Source organism: Salmo salar, chromosome 17 (assembly GCF_965601325.2).
Source record: "Salmo salar chromosome 17, fSalSal1, whole genome shotgun sequence".
In the NCBI taxonomy this organism is placed as follows: Eukaryota; Metazoa; Chordata; class Actinopteri; order Salmoniformes; family Salmonidae; genus Salmo; species Salmo salar.
The window spans coordinates 50,509,779-50,537,005 of NC_138307.1; the positions used below are offsets into that span (position 1 = coordinate 50,509,779).

The 27,227-nt window shown below is 42.0% G+C and overlaps 1 protein-coding gene across 3 annotated transcripts; it reads left to right on the top strand.

Moving 5' to 3' along the window:
• The first annotated feature begins 3,515 nt into the window (after nucleotides 1-3,515).
• LOC106576064 (cyclin-dependent kinase inhibitor 1) lies at nucleotides 3,516-26,628 on the top strand. 3 transcript variants are annotated; one of them, XM_045699710.2, is made up of 3 exons: nucleotides 3,516-3,701; nucleotides 22,555-23,051; nucleotides 23,669-26,628. In XM_045699710.2, coding segments are annotated over exons 1-3 (558 nt in total). In that variant the 5' UTR covers nucleotides 3,516-3,699; the 3' UTR covers nucleotides 23,728-26,628. The 3 variants fall into 3 exon arrangements, with proteins under 3 accessions (XP_045555666.1, XP_014008393.1, XP_014008394.1); XM_014152918.3 differs by lacking the exon at nucleotides 3,516-3,701 and adding an exon at nucleotides 4,787-5,016; XM_014152919.3 differs by lacking the exon at nucleotides 3,516-3,701 and adding an exon at nucleotides 5,027-5,752.
• The last annotated feature ends 599 nt before the right edge of the window (nucleotides 26,629-27,227 follow it).

Genomic DNA, 27,227 nt, shown 5'->3' on the forward strand with positions numbered 1-27,227 from the left:
TTATTGGGTATTGTGTGTAGATTGATGAAGGAAAAAAATAATGTAATCAATTTTAGAACATGCTGTAATGTAACAAAATGTGGAAAAAATCAAGGTGTCTGAATACTTTCCGAATGCACTGTATACTGTATCTAGACATGTCTATACTGTATCTACACACACACACACACACACACACACACACACACACACACACACACACACACACACACACACACACACACACACACACACACACACACACACAAGCACATACTGTAGCTCACTCCAAGGAGAGTGTAATTGAAAGTCTACACTCTACACCACAGAACCTCCCGGCTCCCCAAAAAACAGTCCTGCTAGCCCCCCAAAAACAGTCCTGCTACCTCCCCAAAAAACTGTCCTGCTAGCTCCCCAAAAAACAGTCCTGCTAGCTCCCCAAAAACAGTCCTGCTAGCTCCTCAAAATACAGTTCTGCTAGCTCCCCAAAAAACAGTCCTGCTAGCTACCCAAAAAACAGTCCTGCAAGCTCCCCAAAAAACAGTCCTGCTAGCCCCCCAAAAACAGTCCTGCTAGCCCTCCAAAAACAGTCCTGCTAGCTCCCCAAAAAACAGTCCTGCTAGCCCCCCAAAAAACAGTCCTGCTAGCTCCCCAAAAAACAGTCCTGCTAGCTCCCCAAAAACAGTCCTGCTAGCTCAACAAAAAACAGTCCTGCTCGCTCCCCAAAAAACAGTCCTGCTAGCTCCCCAAAAAAACAGTCCTGCTAGCTCCCCAAAAAACAGTCCTGCTAGCTCCCCAAAAAACAGTCCTGCTAGCTCAACAAAAAAACAGTCCTGCTCGCTCCCCAAAAAACAGTCCTGCTAGCTCCCCAAAAAACAGTCCTGCTAGCTCCCCAAAAACAGTCCTGCTAGCTCCCCAAAAAACAGTCCTGCTAGCTCCCCAAAAACAGTCCTGCTAACCCCCCAAAAAACAGTCCTGCTAACCCCCCAAAAACAAGCACCAGGCCTGGCATCCCCAGGCACAGTTCATCTTAAACCAGTTCACCCTAAAATGTTTACTCTCCCAGTGCACCCCTGACAATATCCAGCTGCTGCACTCTCTCCCTCTCCAACCTACCCCCCTACACCCCCACCAATCCCCAACACCACTTTGCATTCACCACTCATCCCCCATTAAATTGAACCAAGTCCCCCTCTCCCCTCCTCACCCACCTGTAACTCCTACAGCTGGAGGACTACTATTCCACTACTGACACCTCCTTTCCCCTCCTTTACTCAAGCATGGGGGTGATTGGAGGTGTGGGGGGTCCGTCATGGTTTGCTGCTTGTTATTGCCATACCATTATTGCTCTGCACAGCTTGGGTTGCAATATATACTATGTGGCTGAATTTTGAGGGAGTATGATATTGAGCCTTAGGGAGACAGAAAATGGGAGGTAGTAGTCTTTTAGTACTCTTACATTTTCAATTAATCTACGGTAGAAGCAGGCATGTCACTACTGGAATCTGACAGCCTGCCTCCCTTCTTTCCCTGTAGCCAAAGTCTGATGATGTGGTATCACTATCAGGATCACACAAGAGCCAGCAAAGGCAGTGAATGTCCTCATTTCTAGGAGAATCTTGAGAATTTCCTGAAAATAGTGTGATGAACCATTTTAGTATTATGGGGTGCCCTGAATTGTTGACAAACAACTAATGAAACCCCATGTGCTTGTGATACTAGCTTGTGGGACATACTTTATGGTCTCCATGAGCGTATGAACTGATACTTTCTGTAGTATCTGTGAGCCTTGGTTCATTCTGTCAGAAGGGCATGTGAAACCCCCTACACGTGTGAACTGAGGTCCTTCTCTCTGTGGTTCTCTACTTCCTCTTACTATAGACTTCCTGTAGACATGAAACTGTGAACTGTGTCCTCTGCAGTGCCTCCAACACTCTGTGCAAATTTACCACCTTGGGGCATATAAGCCTGCAAGTATTTTATTTCAGAGCTTCCTCACTCTCAGAAGCCCATTGACAAGATTTCTCCTTTTTTTCCTTTTAGAAAGTTGTGGTGCATCCTGAGTTTGACCAGCAGGATTCAGTGTGGGATATTCTGGTAGTGATAGCAGACAAGTTACTGATTTCTGTAGTGTTTTAAAAAGACCAATACATATTTATGAGATCGTTCTCAAACATCTTCCATGTCAAACCAATGATAGCTATGTTTAGATGATATGACTATCATTCAACACAATACATAATAGGGCCTACTCAGTCATGTAATACAATATACTTTGTGCCAGTTAGGGTATTGGCTGTTGCGCTAAGTGTGTGTTTCTAAAGGGACTGTACTCTGTAGACAACATGGGTCAATGTGCTAATGTGCTGTCCTTAGCAATACTGTAATGTGAACAGAGGAATCAGCAAACATTAAGGTTAAATTCTATTGGAGACAGACAGGAGGATTAAAGACTGGCCTGGAGAACAATAGACATTCAGTAAATAAGGACAGGGTCGAGGGAAAACAATGGAAGAACACATTTCCCACAAACACTGAGGAGCTTCATTGTCTGCTGATGATAATCCAAACATTACAGTGTATACAAACCACTACGCACCAGGGGTGGGCTCAATTCCAATTGAATTATAATTCCCAAAATGTTCAAACTTTTGACATGAATAACTTCTCCTTTTCAGTTAATTGATAAGCCATTAAAAATAGATGCCCCCTTTTCAATAATTTCATTTTAATTTCAGTTTGCTTCCTGAATTGACTGCCTTTAATTCTAATTGAGCCCAACCCTGCTATGCACACAGACTGATTCGTTCTTAATGGTACCAGCTGAATTCAGAGAGTCATGGGCACTGTCATGGGCATGTTCTCAAGAGCGGGAACAGTCATTGAGTGAGTCAACCCATTACTCTGTCATAAGACAATAGTCACCATGACTGATTTGGAATCAAATGGAGACGCCCAGTCATTCTCTTCTGGAAGAATCCTGCCTAACCCTTATTTGATAATGTGCAACTAACAAAATGCACTCTAACCAAAGACTATATCTCAAACGCATCCTTGCCAGGTCTACAGATCATGCTTATCTGTGTTTTAAACACAGATAGAGAGGGGAGAAATGGAGAGATAGGAGAAGAGGGTAGAAGGCCTGGTCGGCCAGCTGTGTTATGATAATACTACCACCAGAAAAGTCGGCATCAAAGCTACAGAACATATAGTTGGCCTACGTTAAGTTAAGCAGAGTACAATGCAGTTCAATCAACTTCCGAGTCAAATGTTCAAAAGTGACCTCTAGTTGCCATGTTTGGGATGCCAATATACAATTCAGTGGGAAAGTGATACTGTATGTCGTATACATTACATCAGCTGATGTGTATAAATAGTAATAGCCGTTGTTCTGGAAACCTGGAACAACCTCAGCTCAGACTGAGGAGTGGTGTTGGGTGTTGGCCCCTGAACAAACAGGCCCTATGATGTCACCCCACAGCCATGTAAGAATGACAGAAGCTACGTAATAACTGAAAGAGGAGAAAGGACCTATGAGGAAGGGGATCCACTGGTATGTAATAAAGGAACAAGGAAGGAGATATCACTTTAATAGTGACACCATATACATTACTTTAAAACTGGATTGTGTATCTTAGGCTACATGCCACTCTTATCGACAGATTGGCCTTGAATCACAAACATAACGTTTATTGGGATAAAAAAAAGGATTGGACAGAGATGTAAGTAGCCTATACAAGGACAACTAGCTATATCTATGAATTATGCAGGCTATAAACCAAGTTAGTTCATTAAATGTACTTTATGTAGGCTTATGTATCATATGTAGGAGATATGTGTTGAAAGGGAAAGGGGGATACCTAGTCAGTTGTACAACTAAATGCATTCAACTGAAATGTGTCTTCCGCATTTAACCCAACACCTCTGAATCTCAGATGTAGAAATGTTTATAGGCTGAAGATAGCGCATTAATTAGAACAAAGATGCAAATGTCATTATCATATTAATCACTAATCTTCTACTCAGTTATTCACTGGAAATGTTAACTAAGTCGCTAGAAATGGTTAACAACTTTGTATAGCCGAACCAAAATGTATATATTTTTTATTTTATTGACATAATTTAACCCTCTCTGTGAGAGTGTAAGAACAGGATACTAAACACAAATTAAAAGGTATAACAAGACATAAGTCATCAATAATAATACGATACTTCAGCTGCAGTTTACACAGGCAGTCCAAATCTGATATTTTTCCATGAATTGGTCTTTTGACCAATCACATCAGGTCTTTTCACATCAGCTCTTTTTTCAGAGCTGATTTGATTGGTCAAAAGACCAATTAGTGAAAAAAATTCAGACTTGGCTGCCTGTGTAAACGCAGCCTTGTTGTTGTCCATATGTGGGCCTACTATAATAGTGTATTAATAAAGCTTTGTACATGTTTTAATACATTTTAATTAAATATGAGTTTATTTACACTAATATTGTAATTCATATTAGTTAGAATAATGAATTAATGTTAATTAGGACTAATACTAATAGATAGCCCAATAGACTAACTAGACGAACATAATAGACTAACATGGGCCTTATGCTTGATGTGTAAACTACTGTTCTAAATAGTAATCTGACTGTCTCAAATATAGGTCAAACTTGTAGAAAACGGCGCAAAGCAAAAAAAAAAAACATTTTGTGCCTAGTAAATCCCATTGAAAACATTTCGAGCGGGAGATGACTGTACCTAAATGAAACGTAGGTTATGTAAACTGCGGGAGAAAGAAAATACAAAATGGAGTAGAGGGTTGACTAGCTCACGTTGAAATTCAACGTGACTTATGGTCTTGGAACTGAGCCTTCGCAAAACGTGACGCAATGCCAACATAAGAATGTGTCACATTCAAAAGAGCTGGGCAAATGGGTCCTACGTGCCACGATATTTTACCTAGAGACTATAACTCTGGCACAGTGCAACAAGTCTTTGCGCGCAGTTCGAATCTTACCACTGAACTTCAAAACTTTCTTATGATGAAAACGAGGTAGGAAATCTATTGAAAAACCTATAAAACGTTTCTTGATTTCAAGAAAGTAGTCTATACCAAGGTTATTGTTATTGCATGCCAGATTTTGCATTAGTCCACACTCTTAGAAAAAAGGGTTCCGGAACTGTTATTTGGCTGTCCCCATAGGATCGTCCTTTTTGGATCCAGGTATAACTATTTGGGGTTCCAAGTAGAACCCTCTGTGTGTGTAAAGGGTTCTACATGGAACCCAAAAGGGTTCTACCTGGAACCACAAATGGTTCTTCAAAGGGTTCTCATATGGGGACAGTCGAAGACCCATTTTCGGTTCTAGATGGCACCTTTTTTTCTAAGCGCATTGAAGAATGCGAGGCCAGGCTGCACACATGTACCAACCCTTTGTGTCATTTGATGACATTTATTTGAAGCCATCGGGAATGACTGATTACATCAAGGTGTTTTCCTTGGGCATTATCCAACTCAATGGTCCAGCTCCAAAACCCCGATTGTTATGATGATTATCACGTGATTAAGTCTTCTGTGGCGGTAGGACGTCCCATTGCCTTGTAGGAACAAACAAGTCACTTAAGGGGACAAGGGAGCGCAATAACTGGGAGCTATTAAAGTTCTATTAGTTCATCGTGGACAGTGAAGAGTTTCAGTCTATACTTCGGCGAGGCGCGTCATTTTTGAGCCACAACGTCAGGAATCGCAACATTATTTCAGATTTGAGTGCATCATTGAACCACTGCTGGTAAGAGAAGTCACATATTGGTAGCGTTTGAGAAGTTTTGCATTCTTATTCAGACTTTGCAGAGGCAAATCATAGGCATATCTGTGCTGTTCGGGTTTTTTATTGTCAATGTGTATTTTGTTCTGTTGCATCTCATTGATCAACATCTCATGTAGTATGCGAATGTAACTGCGTCATCTGTGATGTATACTTCTGCTGTGTTATCTTCAATAAGGCTACTTTGAATCTATTTTAACATCTGACAATGATATCGGGTGCTGTACTCTTAAAATGTGTTTCAAACTTTTTCTTATCTTATCGCCTATTTGGAGAAGTTGGACATAATTATTGTCGGAGTTTGAGAATGTTTGTGTGGGTCTGGGGATTCCAGAGAGTTGTAAACGATCTAGTTACCGCGCCCACTTTTTCGACGCAAACAACTTTCACTCCCAAGAGTTGAGCTGTTGCTGGAATGGCAGTTTATATTCGTTTAGGATAATGTTTTTATTTTCACAATAATATGTTATTGGAAAGAATACTTATTTCAAACAAAGGATTTGACGTAAAACTTGTTTTCAAACCACTTTGAAAATATTGGTTATTCACTGAACAGGCTAATAAGAATATTCTCAAACTGCGTCATGAACGCAATGTAGAGTATGGGCATCTATGGCATAGTAGGACCAACCTATATCCTACTAGGCCTACTATACACTTTATGATTATGCTTTATGGAAGTTATTCAATATCTATAGCTAGAGAGCAACGAATATAATGTACATTTGTTTTAACACAGTTGACAGGCCATTACGCAATGCCCAACCACATCAATTCCCTGGCTCTGGCCCCTGTTTTCCTCAAGATTCTTACACTCCAAAACATGCTGGGTTAAAAACAACACAATTTGTGTTATTTGGTAACTCAGCACAAGGTAAATATTGGACAGAACACATGCTGAATTCTTTCTTGAATAACCCAACATGTTGGGTTGTTGGGATTACCCCAACATGGGTTCATTTAACCATCAGTCATGTTTTTATTTACTTTCATGCTGGGTTGACCCAGCAACGCGGTCTTTTTTTTACAATGTTATTTTCAGGAGGGGTTTCCTGTAAGGGGCGTGGCTTTCAGATAGTTACTTTTGGCCACATCAGAGACTAAGTGTCATTCTTGTTCATGATGTTAAGTTTGTACAGCGCAAAATAAAAATGTTCCTAGAATATTTTTGCACATTACATATTTTAATATAAAATGAGTAACATTATTTCCATATTGTAACAAAGTGCTAACTATCCCAACATTTGGATATACATGGGCTCTTGAGGAACTCATACAGTTGTGTAAGCCTCATTAAAGCTATAAAAGTGTCAGTGTTCAACCTTAAAATGTGTTAACCATTAGGGATGTGACAAATAGTAAACATTTCTTAATGTTTAAACCTCAATTTTTTTTATCAGTTTTCCGTTAGAACACTATGAGAAATTCATAAAAATCTACTTGAATTCACAATGCAGATGCGCTGCTGCAAACAACTATTTGGGGTCTCACGAGGTTGCCTTTTCAGGTGGTTAAGCATTCCACCCAGTGGCGATTTTAGCATGTAAATCTTGGTGGGGGGAAAAAAAGATTTGGGATGGCTGACTTGCTTAATCAAATGTGATTTCTACTGACAATTGAGATGTACAAACTATGGCATAAGGGGACGACAAGCGGATGAGATGCAATCCGTAATTTCGATTAAGACATTAATGAGGGAGCGACGACAGACGTAGTCAATATAACTATTTGTTCAGCACTTTTGAAATGTACGGCGACAGAATTCAGAACAAGGGCTGTTCTTACAGTGTACAACAAGTCAGAACCGTAGGATAAATAAAGGGGGCATATAAACAGACAATAAAAGCTCTTACAATATTCAATGATTACATTTCTCTAAAACAGGTTATAGGCTACATGTTCACTACCAAGTTAGAAAAGTAGGCGAAATTAAGAGGTGAAAATTGTCACGGCTGTTCGAAGGATCGGACCAAAATGCAGCGTGTTCGTAGTTCCACATATTTATTAAACGTGAAACTGAATGCAATACATAAATAACTTGAAAACACAAACACAACAAACCGTGATGCAGAGAGGAAAACACACTACTCAAAAGATAATAACCCACAAACAACAATGAGAAAAAACCCTACTTAAATATGATCTCTAATCAGAGGCAATGAGGATCAGCTGCCTCCAATTAGAGATCAACCCCAAACAATCCCAACATAGAAATAGACAAACTAGAACTTAAACATAGAAATAGAACAACCAAAAACACCCCCTGTCACGCCCTGCCCTACTCTACTACAGAAAATGACATCTTACTAGAGTCAGGACGTGACAAAAATAGATCAAATTATTAAGGTGAGGCACATTGAACGCTGTTTGGGTCTTTGTGTGTCAAAAAAGATACAAATCATATAACACGTTTTATATGACGCATTAAATAAGCTTTTAATTTGACACATCAAATAACACAATTATATAGAATGTTGTGTGTGCTGAATTTGCACGTGCAAGCCAAGCGTCACCACTACTATCAGTAGCACTGTCAAAGCTGTACAAAAAAAGTTAGTAAACAAGCACACACCGGCCAGGAATGATGTGTTTACAATACCGCGTTGGTGAAAATAGACCAAATTATTAGGGTGAGGCACATGGGCTACTAACAGTTTACTACACAACATACACTTAGTATTACTTTCTTAGCTACAGTATACATATCTCTCTGGCATCCTACATAATTTATGAAGCAGCATAAGACATTTTTGGACTCACGTTGTTGTGATGTGCTTGAACAGGAATGTGGCAAATTTTGTCATCAAAGTGAAAGATGCCGAATTTACAATCTGCGAGTTGAATGACCGTTCAAAATGCATTTTCCCAGTTTGAACTGTTTATTCCAGACTTCCCAGTTGCAATGCTTGCAGTTAGCCACTGTCACCGATTCCTTCCAAACCACTCATTGTTGAATTTGTGATCTCCAAATTGTTGTGTAATGTTTATGGCCGATGAGCACCGATACATTTTATCTATAGTTTTTCTTCATTATTTCTCTTCAAATGACAAGGATTAAAAAGGATTTGCCAGTAGATTGTTGACTTGATTCATGATGATGACCACTAGCTAAGATTGTGAAAGTAAGATGTTGACATGATCAGTCCAATCAAAGCTACTGTACATATAACGTGATTTGATGTCATTTCAAAGACCTTGAGCCTTCTTGGAAGGGCACTTGTAATATAACTCTATGGCAGGACCCAAAGAGCTGAAATGTTGATGTCTACCTTTTCTAAGGACTTAAGCTTGGGAATTGCATACGGTTCCCATGAGTGACAGAACACTGAGCCAATCACAGCGCAATGCTCCTATTTTCTGCTGGCCAGCCCCACCACAACAGAAAGCACTGAGCTACGCTGAAACACCTGCATTTTGGAGCTGCCTTTACTCAAGAAAACAAAAAAGAGACTATGTTTGTATCCGGCTTTATTAACTCAATGATATATATATTTGTACATTGTTTGCAAACTGATATGTGACACGTATTAATACCAAAATAACATGCAAAACAGGCAAGAGGTCCCCCCAAAAATATTTATATATATTTTTATTTTATTATTTTTTTTACAAAAAGTGAGAGTCTCAAAACAGTTGGGGCTCTGCCCTGAAACACGGGTCACCACTGATTAGACCTGTACCTCCATTACTGTACCTCAATTCCCCTTCACAAAGTTTGCATTTCCTTCTCATTTAACTTCTCAAAGTATTGCCATACAGGACTTTTCCAACACTTAACGACGATGACATAAGGGTGGAGAGTCGACTCCAAATGAATATATTCCTCCACTCCTTGCACGTTGACTCCCATTTCTGAGTGCAAGATTTGACTCATAAGATTTGGTCATTTTGGAATGGAGGAGACTGATTTTTTGCCGTACATCAGAGAACGCAAATACGGAGGTAGAGGGATGGGCACAGTACAGGCAGGTCGGCCACCATGCAGACAGATTCCGAACTGTGCACTCGGGCCTATCTATCGACAATCAAAAGCTGCAACTTCAGTAAAGCAGGGTTTATCATCAATGAACAGGCTACGATATTCTACACGCAACAAACCAAAGACTGAACACAAACTCTCATCATTAGTGGAGCGCGAGGGAGAGAAAGGAGGGGGCAGGCAGAAACGTGCGTATATTTCTTGGTAATCTGTATCTCGCAATGTCTTGCCTTGCAAATTCAACAACGTCTTTCTCTCTGGTTTTATTTAAATGACATAACTTTCCCCAGGCTTTAATTGCCTATCGTCTAGATGTCAATAACATGGAAAATAATATGTTTGGTGATAACTACACAGTGATTTAAATTTTGTAAGGGAAAAAAACAGAAAACCGTTGTTTTTCATGTAGGGATTTTTGTTAACGTTAAAGATTTCAATTTAATATAAACGTGTTAACGTTCACACCCCTAATAACAATACAACAGAACAGATTAACCGGAATGACATTTACTCTCACGGGTGACCGACTGTCTGAAAGCAACACCGTTACTAAGCCATGCCTCCAGTCTTCTGATCTGACCCGCTGGGTCATATCTCAATAACTCAGCATCAATTTTATTGAATTTTTTTTAACCTTTATTTAACTAGGCAAGACAGTTAAGAACAAATTCTTATTTTCAATGACAGCCTAGGAACAGTGGGTTAACTGCCTTGTTCAGGGGCAGAACAACAGATTTTTACCTTGTCAGCTCGGGGATTCGATCTTGCAACCTTTCGGTTACTAGTTCAACGCTCTAACCACTAGGCTACCTGCCACCAATAACCCAGTATCAACAACCCAGCATCAATAACCCATCAGTTATTAAAGAAAACATCCCAGCATCAATAACCCATCAGTTATTAAAGAAAACAACCCAGCATCAATAACCCATCAGTTATTAAAGAAAACAACCCAGCATCAATGCCCCATCAGTTATTAAAGAAAACAACCCAGCATCAATAACCCATCAGTTATTAAATAAAACAACCCAGCATCAATGACCCATCAGTTATTACAGAAAACAACACAGCATCAATAACCCATCAGTTATTACAGAAAAACAACCCAGCATCAATAACCCATCAGTTATTAAAGAAAACAACCCAGCATCAATGACCCATCAGTTATTAAAGAAAACAACCCAGCATCAATAACCCATGAGTTATTAAAGAAAACAACCCAGCATCAATAACCCATGAGTTATTACAGAAAACAACCCAGCATCAATAACCCATGAGTTATTACAGAAAACAACCCAGCATCAATGACCCATCAGTTATTAAAGAAAACAACCCAGCATCAATAACCCATGAGTTATTACAGAAAACAACCCAGCATCAATAACCCATCAGTTATTGCAGAAAACAACCCAGCATCAATAGCCCATGAGTTATTAAAGAAAACAACCCACCATCAATGACCCATCAGTTATTAAGGAAAACAACCCAGCATCAATAACCCATGAGTTATTACAGAAAACAACCCAGCATCAATGACCCATCAGTTATTAAAGAAAACAACCCAGCATCAATAACCCATGAGTTATTACAGAAAACAACCCAGCATCAATAACCCATCAGTTATTGCAGAAAACAACCCAGCATCAATAGCCCATGAGTTATTAAAGAAAACAACCCAGCATCAATGACCCATCAGTTATTAAGGAAAACAACCCAGCATCAATAACCCATGAGTTATTACAGAAAACAACCCAGCATCAATGACCCATCAGTTATTAAAGAAAACAACCCAGCATCAATAACCCATGAGTTATTACAGAAAACAACCCAGCATCAATAACCCATGAGTTATTAAAGAAAACAACCCAGCATCAATAACCCATCAGTTATTAAAGAAAACAACCCAGCATCAATAACCCATCAGTTATTAAAGAAAACAACCCAGCATCAATAACCCATGAGTTATTACAGAAAACAACCCAGCATCAATAACCCATGAGTTATTAAAGAAAACAACCCAGCATCAATAACCCATCAGTTATTAAAGAAAACAACCCAGCATCAATAACCCATCAGTTATTAAAGAAAACAACCCAGCATCAATAACCCATGAGTTATTACAGAAACAACCCAGCATCAATAACCCATGAGTTATTACAGAAAACAACCCAGCATCAATAACCCATGAGTTATTAAAGAAAACAACCCAGCATCAATAACCCATCAGTTATTAAAGAAAACAACCCAGCATCAATAACCCATGAGTTATTACAGAAACAACCCAGCATCAATAACCCATGAGTTATTACAGAAAACAACCCAGCATCAATAACCCATGAGTTATTACAGAAAACAACCCAGCATCAATAACCCATGAGTTATTAAAGAAAACAACCCAGCATCAATAACCCATCAGTTATTAAAGAAAACAACCCAGCATCAACCCAGCATAACCCATGAGTTATTACAGAAAACAACCCAGCATCAATGACCCATCAGTTATTAAAGAAAACAACCCAGCATCAATGACCCATCAGTTATTAAAGAAAACAACCCAGCATCAATGACCCATCAGTTATTAAAAACAACCCAGCATCAATAACCCATCAGTTATTAAAGAAAACAACCCAACTAAGTGACCGAATGCCTGCAAACCAGCAGTTGAGTCGTCTAAGCAACCCAGTATAGTGTATGCGTCACTCAAAGTATAACATCCCCCCCCAATTTTTTTTTTTGGGGTGTGTTTTATTTTCAATTTGGCTGTTTCTTTGAGTTTTCTTTATAGATGAACGTCCTAAAAGGTTGTCCATCTGATCCATAAAACCTAATGTTCTCAATGTGGAATAACGGTTTCTTTTACTCAAGCACGTTTCTTTGTATGAGGGGGCTGGCATTTTAAGCCAGACGTTTTAATAGTTGCATCCCAGACGCTGTAAAGTTTGCTCAATCCCACCGTGTAACGAGTTTTTTGGATTAGCAAAGGCGCAGAAATGGCTCACTGCCTGTCTGGCGCACCTTTTTCAGTGTGGTTCCTTCCCATTCACTGATGCTGATGGTGGGTAACTGACTGTTACACTCTGGTGGGTAAAACTGTATTTCAAGGAGGCAAAATAATACGAACAAAAATATCTAGATGTTTCAGGAAAGGGAACTTTTGAGGGACTTTGTCATTATAGACCTAAGATAGACTCAGGTTGGTCAGAGTTGCCTTGCTAACAGGTATTTATTTCAGGAAGTCAGACTGTTACATCAAAATCAAATCAAATCAAATGTATTTATATAGCCCTTCGTACATCAGCTGATATCTCAAAGTGCTGTACAGAAACCCAGCCTAAAACCCCAAACAGCAAGCAATGCATGTGGAAGAAGCACGGTGGCTAGGAAAAACTCCCTAGGAAAAACTCCCTAGAAAGGCCAAAAACCTAGGAAGAAACCTAGAGAGGAACCAGGCTATGAGGGGTGGCCAGTCCTCTTCTGGCTGTGCCGGGTGGATATTATAACAGAACATGGTGAAGATGTTAAAATGTTCATAAATGACCAGCATGGTCAAATAATAATAATCATAGTAGGTATCGAGGGTGCAACAAGCACGTCCGGTGAACAGGTCAGGGTTCCATAGCCGCAGGCAGAACAGTTGAAACTGGAGCAGCAGCACGGCCAGGTGGACTGGGAACAGCAAGGAGTCATCATGCCAGGTAGTCCTGAGGCATGGTCCTAGGGCTCAAGTCCTCCGAGAAAAAGAGAGAATTAGAGAGAGCATATTTAAATTCACATAGGACACCGGATAAGACAAGAGAAATACTCCAGATGTAACAGACTGACCCTAGCCCCCCGACACATAAACTACTGCAGCATAAATACTGGAGGCTGAGACAGGAGGGATCAGAAGACACTGTGGCCCCATCCGATGACACCCCGGACAGGGCCAAACAGGCAGGATATAACCCCACTCACTTTGCCAAAGCACAGCCCCCACACCACTAGAGGGATGTCTCCAACCACCAACTTACTGTCCTAAGACAAGGCCGAGTATAGCCAACAAAGATCTCCACCACGGCACAACCCAAGGGGGGGGCGCCAACCCAGACAGGAAGACCACGTCAGTGACTCAACCCACTCAAGTGACGCACCCCTCCCATGGACGGCATGGAAGAACACCAGTAAGCCAGTGACTCAGCCCCTGTAATAGGGTTAGAGGCAGAGAATCCCAGTGGAGAGAGGGGAACCGGCAAGGCAGAGACAGCAAGGGCGGTTCGTTGCTCCAGCCTTTCCGTTCACCCTCACACTCCTGGGCCAGACTATACTTAATCATAGGACCTACTGAAGAGATAAGTCTTCAGTAAAGACTTAAAGGTTGAGACTGAGTCTGCGTCTCTCACATGGGTAGGCAGACCATTCCATAAAAATGGAGCTCTATAGGAGAAAGCCCTACCTCCAGCTGTTTGCTTAGAAATTCTAGGGACATTTAGGAGGCCTGCGTCTTGTGACCGTAGCGTACGCGTAGGTATGTACGGCAGGACCAAATCGGAAAGATAGGTAGGAGCAAGCCCATGTAATGCCTTGTAGGTTAGCAGTAAAACCTTGAAATCAGCCCTTGCCTTAACAGGAAGCCAGTGTAGGGAGGCTAGCACTGGAGTAAAATGATCAATTTTTTGGTTCTATTCAGGATTCTAGCAGCCGTATTTAGCACTAACTGAAGTTTGTTTAGTGCTTTATCCGGGTAGCCGGAAAGTAGAGCATTGCAGTAGTCCAGCCTAGAAGTAACAAAAGCATGGATAAATTTTTCTGCATAATTTTTGGACAGAAAGTTTCTGATTTTTGCAATGTTACGTAGATGGAAAAAAGCTGTCCTTGAAACAGTCTTGATATGTTCTTCAAAAGAGAGATCAGGGTCCAGAGTAACGCCGAGGTCCTTCACAGTTTTATTTGAGACGACTGTACAACCATCCAGATTAATTGTCAGATTCAACAGAAGATCTCTTTGTTTCTTGGGACCTAGAACAAGCATCTCTGTTTTGTCCGAGTTTAAAAGTAGAACGTTTGCAGCCATCCACTTCTTTATGTCTGAAACACAGGCTTCTAGCGAGGGCAATTTTGGGGCTTCACCATGTTTCATTGAAATGTACAGCTGTGTGTCGTCCGCATAGCAGTGAAATTTAACATTATGTTTTCGAATGACATCCCCAAGAGGTAAAATATATAGTGAAAACAATAGTGGTCCTAAAACGGAACCTTGAGGAACACCGAAATTTACAGTTGATTTGTCAGAGGACAAACCATTCACAGAGACAAACTGACATCTTTCCGACAGATAAGATCTAAACCAGGCCAGAACTTGTCCATGTAGACCAATTTGGGTTTCCAATCTCTCCAAAAGAATGTGGTGATCGATGGTATCAAAAGCAGCACTAAGATCTAGGAGCACGAGGACAGATGCAGAGCCTCGGTCTGACGTCATTAAAAGGTCATTTACCACCTTCACAAGTGCAGTCTCAGTGCTATGATGGGGTCTAAAACCAGACTGAAGCGTTTCGTATACATTGTTTGTCTTCAGGAAGGCAGTGAGTTGCTGCGCAACAGCTTTTTCAATTTTTTTTGAGAGGAATGGAAGATTCGATATAGGCCGATAGTTTTTTATAATTTCTGGGTCAAGATTCGGCTTTTTGAAGAGAGGCTTTATTACTGCCACTTTTAGTGAGCTTGATACACATCCGGTGGATAGAGAGCCGTTTATTATGTTCAACATAGGAGGGCCAAGCACAGGAAGCAGCTCTTTCAGTAGTTTAGTTGGAATAGGGTCCAGTATGCAGCTTGAGGGTTTAGAGGCCATGATTATTTTCATCATTGTGTCAAGAGATATAGTGCTAAAACACCTTAGTATCTCCCTTGATCCTAGGTCCTGGCATAGTTGTGCAGACTCAGGACAATGGAGCTTTGGAGGAATACGCAGATTTAAAGAGGAGTCTGTAATTTGCTTTCTAATGATCATGATCTTTTCCTCAAAGAAGTTCATAAATGTATTACTGCTGAAGTGAAAGCCATCCTCCATTTGTGAATGCTGCTTTTTAGTTAGCTTTGCGACAGTATCAAAAAGAAATTTCGGATTGTTCTTATTTTCCTCAATTAAGTTGGAAAAATAGGATGATCGAGCAGCAGTGAGGGCTCTTCGATACTGCACGGTACTGTCTTTCCAAGCTAGTCGGAAGACTTCCAGTTTGGTGTGGCGCCATTTCCGTTCCAATTTTCTGGAAGCTTGCTTCAGAGCTCGTGTATTTTCTGTATACCAGGGAGCTAGTTTCTTATGACAGATGTTTTTTGTTTTTAGGGGTGCAACTGCATCTAGGGTATTGCGCAAGGTTAAATTGAGTTCCTCGGTTAGGTGGTTAACTGATTTTTGTCCTCTGACGTCCTTGGGTAGGCAGAGGGAGTCTGGAAGGGCATCAAGGAATCTTTGGGTTGTCTGAGAATTTATAGCACAACTTTTAATGCTCCTTGGTTGGGGTCTGAGCAGATTATTTGTTGCAATTGCAAACGCAATAAAATGGTGGTCCGATAATCCAGGATTATGAGGAAAAACATTAAGATCCACAACATTTATTCCATGGGACAAAACTAGGTCCAGAGTATGACTGTGGCAGTGAGTAGGTCCAGAGACATGTTGGACAAAACCCACTGAGTCGATGATGGCTCCGAAAGCGTTTTGGAGTGGGTCTGTGGACTTTTCCATGTGAATGTTAAAGTCACCAAAAATTAGAATATTATCTGCTATGACTACAAGATCCGATAGGAATTCAGGGAACTCAGTGAGGAACACTGCATATGGCCCAGGAGGCCTGTAAACAGTAGCTATAAAAAGTGATTGACTATTACATTACATTACATTACATTTAAGTCATTTAGCAGACGCTCTTATCCAGAGCGACTTACAAAATGGTGCATTCACCTTATGATATCCAGTGGAACAACCACTTTACAATAGTGCATCTAAATCTTTTAAGGGGGGGGGGGGTTAGAAGGATTACTTTATCCTATCCTAGGTATTCCTTAAAGAGGTGGGGTTTCAGGTGTCTCCGGAAGGTGGTGATTGACTCCGCTGTCCTGGCGTCGTGAGGGAGCTTGTTCCACCATTGGGGTGCCAGGGCAGCGAACAGTTTTGACTGGGCTGAGCGGGAACTGTGCTTCCTCAGAGGTAGGGGGGCCAGCAGGCCAGTGGTGGATGAACGCAGTGCCCTTGTTTGGGTGTAGGGCCTGATCAGAGCCTGAAGTTATGGAGGTGCCGTTCCCTTCACAGCTCCGTAGGCAATCACCATGGTCTTGTAGCGGATGCGAGCTTCAACTGGAAGCCAGTGGAGAGAGCGGAGGAGCGGGGTGACGTGAGAGAACTTGGGAAGGTTGAACACCAGACGGGCTGCGGCGTTCTGGATGAGTTGTAGGGGTTTAATGGCACAGGCAGGGAGCCCAGCCAACAGCGAGTTGCAGTAATCCAGACGGGAGATGACAAGTGCCTGGATTAGGACCTGCGCCGCTTCCTGTGTGAGGCAGGGTCGTACTCTGCGAATGTTGTAGAGCATGAACCTACAGGATCGGGTCACCGCCTTGATGTTAGTGGAGAACGACAGGGTGTTGTCCAGGATCACGCCAAGGTTCTTAGCACTCTGGGAGGAGGACACAAGGGAGTTGTCAACCGTGATGGCGAGATCATGGAACGGGCAGTCCTTCCCCGGGAGGAAGAGCAGCTCTGTCTTGCCGAGGTTCAGCTTGAGCTGGTGATCCGTCATCCACACTGATATGTCTGACAGACATGCAGAGATGCGATTCGCCGCCTGGTTATCAGAAGAGGGAAAGGAGAAGATTAATTGTGTGTCGTCTGCATAGCAATGATAGGAGAGACCATGTGAGGATATGACAGAGCCAAGTGACTTGGTGTATAGCGAGAATAGGAGAGGGCCTAGAACAGAGCCCTGGGGGACACCAGTGGTGAGAGCGCATGGTGCGGAGACAGATTCTCGCCACGCCACCTGGTAGGAGCGACCTGTCAGGTAGGACGCAATCCAAGCGTGGGCCGCGCCGGAGATGCCCAACTCGGAGAGGGTGGAGAGGAGGATCTGATGGTTCACAGTATCAAAGGCAGCAGATAGGTCTAGAAGGATGAGAGCAGAGGAGAGAGAGTTAGCTTTAGCAGTGCGGAGAGCCTCCGTGACACAGAGAAGAGCAGTCTCAGTTGAATGCCCAGTCTTGAAACCTGACTGATTAGGATCAAGAAGGTCATTCTGCGAGAGATAGCAGGAGAGCTGGCCAAGGACGGCACGTTCAAGAGTTTTGGAGAGAAAAGAAAGAAGGGATACTGGTCTGTAGTTGTTGACATCGGAGGGATCGAGTGTAGGTTTTTTCAGAAGGGGTGCAACTCTCGCTCTCTTGAAGACGGAAGGGACGTAGCCAGCGGTCAAGGATGAGTTGATGAGCGAGGTGAGGAAGGGGAGAAGGTCTCCGGAAATGGTCTGGAGAAGAGAGGAGGGGATAGGGTCAAGTGGGCAGGTTGTTGGGCGGCCGGCCGTCACAAGACGCGAGATTTCATCTGGAGAGAGAGGGGAGAAAGAGGTCAAAGCACAGGGTAGGGCAGTGTGAGCAGGACCAGCGGTGTCGTTTGACTTAGCAAACGAGGATCGGGGGGGAGGGGGAGGAGGATTCAGGAGGGAGGAGAAGGTAGCAAAGAGCTTCCTAGGGTTAGAGGCAGATGCTTGGAATTTAGAGTGGTAGAAAGTGGCTTTAGCAGCAGAGACAGAAGAGGAGAATGTAGAGAGGAGTGAGTGAAAGGATGCCAGGTCCGCAGGGAGGCGAGTTTTCCTCCATTTCCGCTCGGCTGCCCGGAGCCTTGTTCTGTGAGCTCGTAGTGAGTCGTCGAGCCACGGAGCAGGAGGGGAGGACCGAGCCGGCCTGGAGGATAGGGGACAGAGAAAATCAAAGGATGCAGAAAGGGAGGAGAGGAGGGTTGAGGAGGCAGAATCAGGAGATAGGTTGGAGAAGGTTTGAGCAGAGGGAAGAGATGATAGGATGGAAGAGGAGAGAGTAGCGGGAGAGAGAGAGCGAAGGTTGGGACGGCGCAATACCATCCGAGTAGGGGCAGAGTGAGAAGTGTTGGATGAGAGCAAGAGGGAAAAGGATACAAGGTAGTGGTCGGAGATTTGGAGGGGAGTTGCAATGAGATTAGTGGAAGAACAGCATCTAGTAAAGATGAGGTCAAGCGTATTGCCTGCCTTGTGAGTAGGGGGGGAAGGTGAGAGGGTGAGGTCAAAAGAGGAGAGGAGTGGAAAGAAGGAGGCAGAGAGGAATGAGTCAAAGGTAGACGTGGGGAGGTTAAAGTCACCCAGAACTGTGAGAGGTGAGCCATCCTCAGGAAAGGAACTTATCAAGGCGTCAAGCTCATTGATGAACTCTCCAAGGGAACCTGGAGGGCGATAAATTATAAGGATGTTAAGCTTGAAAGGGCTGGTAACTGTGACAGCATGGAATTCAAATGAGGAGATAGACAGATGGGTCAGGGGAGAAAGAGAGAATGTCCACTTGGGAGAGATGAGGATTCCAGTGCCACCACCCCGCTGGCTCGATGCTCTAGGGGTATGCGAGAACACGTGGGCAGACGAAGAGAGAGCAGTAGGAGTAGCAGTGTTATCTGTGGTAATCCATGTTTCCGTCAGCGCCAGGAAGTCTAGGGACTGGAGGGTAGCATAGGCTGAGATGAACTCAGCCTTGTTGGCTGCAGACCGGCAGTTCCAGAGGCTGCCGGAGACCTGGAACTCCACGTGGGTCGTGCGCGCTGGGACCACCAGGTTAGAGTGGCAGCGGCCACGCGGTGTGAAGCGTTTGCATGGCCTGTGCAGAGGGGAGAGAACAGGGATAGACAGACACATAGTTGACAAGCTACAGAAGTGTTGTTTCTTGTATTATTGTCTCTTGTGTCTTTAGAGAACTGTTTCACTTTGATATCCTTTTTCTTCTGTCCTGATTTTCTCTTTCTTTTCTTCTGTTAACTAGATATTCTTTGTTGTTCTTCGTTAGCTAGCTAGCTTCTAGAGTAGGCTGCATAGATTTCATGACTAGAAGCTCAAAAGATGAAAACGTAATTGTTTTTTTTTTTGTAAATTGAAATTTGCTATCATAAATGTTAGCAACACCTCCGCCTTTGCCGGATGCACGGGGGGTATGGTCACTAGTGTAACCAGGGGGTGAGGCCTCATTTAACACAGTAAATTCATCAGGCTTAAGCCATGTTTCAGTCAGGCCAATCACATCAAGATTATGATCAGTGATTAGTTCATTGACTATAACTGCCTTGGAAGTGAGGGATCTAACATTAAGTAACCCAATTTTGAGATGTGAGGTATCACAATCTCTTTCAATAATGGCAGGAATGTAGGAGGTCTTTATACTAGTGAGATTGCTAAAGCGAACACCGCCATCTTTAATTTTGCCCAACCTAGATCGAGGCACAGACACGGTCTCAATGGGGAAAGCTGAGCTGACTACACTGACTGTGCTAGTGGCAGACTCCACTAAACTAGCAGGCTGGCTAACAGCCTGCTTCCTGGCCTGCACCCTATTTCATTGTGGAGCTAGAGGAGTTAGAGCCCTGTCTATGTTCGTAGATAAGATGAGAGCACCCCTCCAGCTAGGATGGAGTCCGTCACTCCTCAACAGGCCAGGCTTGGTCCTGTTTGTGGGTGAGTCCCAGAAAGAGGGCCAATTATCTACAAATTCTATCTTTTGGGAGGGGCAGAAAACAGATTTCATCCAGCGATGAGCTCTACTCTGCTGTAGAGCTCATCACGTCCCCTAACTGGGAGGGGGCCAGAGACAATTACTCGATGCCGACACATCTTTCTAGCTGATTTACACGCTGAAGCTATGTTGCGCTTGGTGACCTCTGACTGTTTCATCCTAACATCGTTGGTGCCGACGTGGATAACAATATCTCTATACTCTCTACACTCGCCAGTTTTAGCTTTAGCCAGCACCGTCTTTAGATTAGCCTTAACGTCGGTAGCCCTGCCCCCTGGTAAACAGTGTATGATCGCTGGATGATTTGTTTTAAGTCTAATACTGCGGGTAATGGAGTCGCCAATGACTAGGGTTTTCAATTTGTCAGAGCTAATGGTGGGAGCCTTCGGCGTCTCAGACCCCACAACGGGAGGAGCAGAGACCAGAGAAGTTTCGGCCTCCGACTCCGACTCGCTTAATGGGGAGAACCGGTTGAAAGTTTCTGTCGGCTGAATAAGCGACACCGGTTGAGCATTCCTACAGCGTTTCCCCCCAGAAGCCATGAGAAAGTTGTCCAGCTGCGAGGACCGTGCGAAGGGGTTTATACTAACATTACTATCTGTACTTACTGGTGGCACAGACGCTGTTTCATCCTTTCCTACACTGAAATTGCCCTTGCCTAACGATTGCATCTGAAGCTGGGCTTGCAGCACAGCTATCCTTGCCGTAAGGCGATCGTTCTCCTGTATATTATAAGTACAACGACTGCAATTAGAAGGCATCATGTTAATGTTACTTAGCTTCGGCTGTTTGATGTCCAGATAAAACCTCCGGGGTGAAAAAGTTGAATGAAAAAAGTTGAGTGAGGGAAAAACGAAAAATATACGGTAATGAAAAAGTAAAAACCGTGAGGTCGTCAGGTAGCAAAGTAAGATCGGCAACAAAACGCACAGCAGCACGTCTGCAAGTTGTGATCTATTGAATATTATTGAATATTTTCTAGACTTTGGAAGTCGTAATGTAGGCTGTATAATGTTTTACTTGCTATCACTTTTTGAATATAATTGCTGTGGGGAATTATGTGACTTTGAACATATTATTAAAAAAAAAAAAAAATGATCAGGGCCCGTATCCACAATGAGTCTCCGAGTAGGAGTGCTGATCTAGGGTCTGTCCATATAATCTTATTCATTATGATCTAAAAGACAAAATTGATCCTAGATCAGCACTCCTACTCTGACAGGCTTTGTGGATACAGGGCCAGGTTTCCTTGATGGGTAGAATGTTTGCATGTCACTAAAAATAAAAAAGAAAGTGTTTATTTATAACCCTAGTTTTGGACGGTTGTAAATGGTAAACTACAAAAACGTGTAATATTCCTGAAGTTCAGAATGCATCCCTGTAATTACATGGGGTGACTAGAAGAGTACATAAAACATTCTCACATGAGGTGAAACATTTTCCATACGTTTCCCGGTCCGCACCATGTGACCTTTCCTCCTGACCTCTCACCTCTGGCAGCCAGAGCAGAGACCAGAGCAGGTTCATTTTTACATACTTCAGGTGTTCTTCTATTCTGATTCTGTGGATGTTGGAGATTTATTTGGTGTGTGGGTCTCTTACCATATGGTTAATTACTATGTGCAGGGGTACTCAACTCTTACCCTACGATGTCCGGAGCCTGCTGGTTTTCTGTTCTACCTGATAATTAATTGTACACACTTGGTGTCCAAAGTCTAAATCAATCCCTGATTAGGGGGAAACAATGAAAAAATGCAGTGGAACTGTCTTCAAGGTCCAGAGTTGAATTTGAGGGAGGTAGGGCATGTGTGTTTGATAACATAAAACTCAACGATGCCCCAAAAGGTCAAATGGTTTACAGAACAGGCGTTCTGTGTATTTAGTGTGTGTTGGTATGAGTGTGTGTGTGTTTGTGCGTAGCCTAAACCCAGACCACACCAGTAGTGACCTGGGCCACACCTCATAGAAAAAACAGACACCTCACCTCTAACCCTCTCCCTTTCTCTCTCAGGGACATTAAGATGGCATCATTATCATCTGACGGGGCCATGCTGGTCTGTCAGAGTGTAGAGGAGCTGAAGCGCAGGGCCCAGGGCCCGGTGAGGAGGAACCTGTTTGGGCCTGTGGACCACAAGGAGCTGCAACAGGACTTCCAGAGGCACCTGTGTATGAGCGTGGAGTCGGCCAACAAGCGCTGGGACTTTGACTTCAACACCGGCCGGCCGGCCTCCACGCCGGCCGGCTTGGAGTGGGAGGAGATGAAATGCCAGGATGTGCCGGCGTTCTACCGCAGCTGTGTGTTGAGGAAGCCGGTGATTGGCATCGACGGGCAGAGGGCGGAGAGAGAGAATGTCAGGCTGGCGCGGGCATCGTCTCCAGGGTCGTCCAGCTGTGGTGAGGAGTACCTGGAGGTGACCACCAGGGAGAGCTATACGATCCAGAGGCCAGAGAAGAAGACGGCCAGCCAGAGGGCAGGAGCAGTCAAACGGAGACAAGCCTCCATAACAGGTCAGTGTCAATGAATGCGCTTTCCTCCCTCCTTTTTCCTTCTATTGGGCTTCATATAAAAGCCATACGAAAAAAAGCAATAGAGAGGTAGTAGTATACACATGTTTTGAGTCCAGAGGTTAACTTGACTATAATTATAATGATAATAAATAAATAATAGTAATAAATACAGTTGTATATTTTGCATTATTATTATAGCAACCATAAGCCCAGAGGTCTTCATTTAAAGAGAGATAATATAAGTTTACAGGTTTTGAACTTCAAAAGAACCTGTTATTAACCTTGTATTAACCGTTGAGTGACAGCGGTGAATACCTCAGTGTGCTTCCAAAAGCACTGTATGTGGACTATGTTAGGAACAGGCCACGCAACAACACTGCGTTACCTATGCTATGTCTCCAAACAGTTTATATAACCCTGTTATAAGCCTTGATGTGTGCATCCCAAATTGCACCCTTTCCCCTATATCTAGTGCCCTACTTTTGACCCTATGGGCCCTGGTTAAAAGTAGTGCACTATAGGGTGCCATTTGGGATGCACATATTGTTTCCCTGTTAGAACATTACTGGGAATGGGAACTAACACCTGTTCTCTCTCTCTCTGCTGGTCATCCACAGAATTCTTTGTCGTGAAGAAGAGGACGGTCATGCATCACAAACGGTCCTCTCGGGAGTAAACGCAGCCCAGGAACCAGTGCGATTCAGTGGGCATGCTCCGTTTGGAAATCACCTCATTCAGATGGATATATCATTTCTGCAGCTTTCTGTAGCGACTCTGATGGTGGAAAAGCTCATAGCTACAATATGTCTTAAAGGAAGTGGAAAAGGAAGTGGAAATGATGGATATGTTTGTATATATATTTATATAGCTGAATTTCATCTATATTTTCTAAGCTTGTATGATTCTCTAAGCTTTAGATTATACTGTGAAATAATTCAAATGCACTCATCAGGAAAAAACCTCAATGGCTCACTTGGTATAGCATTTAACTCCCAGCCACCACGGCCCACACTCTAACAACCTCTCTAAGAGGAGTTCAACTATTCCTGACCTCACTCCACGTGTAGTCTTTAGTTTCACCACGGCTGTAAAAGTATCAGCCACGCGAGTAAGAGGCCCCGGGGTCACCTCAGGTCAAATTGGCAACGTGACCATGATTAGCCTTCAGTGCAAAGGTCAACTGTGAAATTCCAGCACTTAGGCTATCAGGCATCGGTATGATAATGATACATCTTATTGAGTAATATTACTTCTCAATAAATGTCTATTATTACGGTAATTGTTTTATTCTTAAGCTTTTTGGTGTGAATATTATTACAAAGTGATATTTGGTGTCAGTAGGAAATTAGCTTAAATTAGCTTAAGTTAATTCTCAAATATTGTTATTATGCCTGGCACCACCGTCTCTGTAAAATTTGTCAAAAATGTCAGTGCACAATTGAATAAAATAAATCGTTTTTATTTGATTTATCCCCCTTTATCTTTTTAAGGTAGTAAAACATATTCTGTTGGCAACTTTTTGGTAACAAAACTGAATATACCTTGTATGTTTGCTTTGTTGGCTAAATCCTTTTAACAATGTTGAATTTTCTACTCTTGTCTTTGTATAGGGATAGCCTGTAGATGTTGAACTCTTTTCTGTATGAAGGAATGTAGCTTTGACATTGTTTGGAATTGAAGTTATAATGGTGTTGCAGTTCACTAAAGTACTTTAATCCTTAATTCATACGGAACATTCCAGGTTCTGTCAGTAAATTATTCATTTTATGAGGAGCTGAGCTGCAACACATTTCCATTGCTGTGCTAAATACTAGACTGTTGTGACAACTGAGGTAGTTGACCAAAAAAAAAGAAAAAATATATTATTTGTGAGTCATCTGTAAGCGTTGGCTTGAGTCAAGGGACATAGAAATCCACATGCCTTAAGCATCTCCAAATACATCTCAGATATATCTGTGATTAATGTACAGTATCGCAGATTTACCCATTGGCATTACATTCCAAACTTTATGCCATTCATTCTCCATAGCCAGAGTCACATCGCAATACTGTAAATAATGGTGTCAAAAATAGCAGTCCTACAGGGAGTGCCTTTCCCTAAATGTGTCATGTTTGAACATATAGACATAATCTGGATTACCTACCTCATTGAGTGATTGACAAAAAAAGTGAAAAGAATAGAACAAATATATACAAAATAAAAAATGTCAATTAATTCCAACATATTTGTTGGAAACTACAGGAGATCATGTTTTATTACGGTTCATAGCTGGTTCAGTGGGATAGCGGGTTCAGACCATAGGCTTTAGTTACACATCAGGTAAAAAAGTCAGTTTGTTAGAGTGATAGGACCCATTCCAGCTCAAAGCAGGACTGAGGAAACTCAAGTCCTCTGGGAGTCCTGAGCTTTGTTATCTCTAGCTCTCTGGCTTGCTTTGCTTTGACTGGTTTCCCAGAACTAGACAGAATGCAGGATGGGGGCAGGGACTTTATTAATAGACAGCAACAGAATGATGTCCGAGACCCTGAATCAAAGTGGTTCTATAGCCAGACAAGTGGCCTGTGTTCTAGAGGGCTTTTGTCTAGAACCATAGAGGTCCTTATAACACCGCCCTCTTGACTTGCCAATCTAGAGTCATGTCAACAGAATGTTCCGATTTCCGTTTACACACTTCACCTCACAAATGGAATCGATTATCCGTTTTTATTTAATAATATTTGATGGTGTTTTTTTGTGTGTGTTTGGACTTGAGTCTGTGTATGTATGTTGGTTTATATGCGCCGGTCTTTCAATGTGTTCAAAGTAAAACTTTAAGTCTGTTAACTTATTTTTAACTATGTATCTTGTTTTCGTAGGCAAATAATTCTAAATGCAATTTTGGTAAAACTAACTGATTATGTGTATTGCACTAAAACATTATTGACAAGATAATTCTATATTTCTGATTTTATAGAGCTACTCATGTTTAGAAAAACTAAACCGTCACTGCTGAACTGGGACAGACTATGGGCTATCATAGTTTGGGTCGGACACAAAATGATAAATAGATATTAGGTGCTTTCCTGGTATTACAACAGTGTTAAAACAAGGCAATACTCAGCCCTAATATTACTGACTGTACTGGTTTTCCCAGAATTCCCTTTGCAAGCGAACTGTGATAAGTTAATGATCATAGATCTGTATACAGCTCCTGGGCTGCTCCATCCTGCATCCCCCCTGGCCCAGTGTGTCCCACAGTGGCAAAATAAACGTTGCTCTAAATCGAATTCATCTGTCTATCGCAGGTATATCAAAACATAATATTGCATGCCTTATATGCATGAATGAATATCCTCATATATGTTTTTGATAAGATAATGATTCATGTATTGAAAGTGTACTACAATGTAATTACATGGGAGCAGAATATTAACTTTGATTTGGTAATAGTTTGAAAATAAAATTACAAATGTTGAAATTGTGAAAATTTTTGGGCATGATTCAATGACCGGTTTTTGGTGCACTGTTGACTTTGATGTTAATTTGTTACAGTATGTTTCCGATTATTATTAAATGATATAAATATACTACAAAGTATTGTTTTCTTAGACTGGTCTTCATTCATAATCTGCTACGTCCTTATACATTCATATGATCTTCAGTGTCAACAGCTGGAAAAACAAGTATGCCTACTATTTCAACACATATTAGGCCTACTAACTCTATTAGACCTACTAATTCTACACATATTAGGACTACTAATTCAACACATTTTAGGCCTACTAATTCTATTAGACATACTCATTCTATTAGACCTACTAATTCTACACATATTAAGTCTACTAATTCTATTAGACCTACTAATTCTACACGTTAAGTCTACTAATTCTATTAGACCCACTAACTCTATTAGACCTACTAATTCTATTAGACCTACTAATTCGACACATATTAAGTCTACTAATTCTATTAGACCTACTAATTCTACACATATTAAGTCCACTAACACTATTACACCTACTAATTATATTAGACCCACTAATTCTATTAGACCTACTAATTATATTAGACCTACTAATTCTACACATATTAAGTCTATTAATTATATTAGACCTACTAATTCTACACATATTAAGGCTAGTAATTATATTAAGACAACTAATTCTATTAGACCTACTAATTCTACACATTAAGTC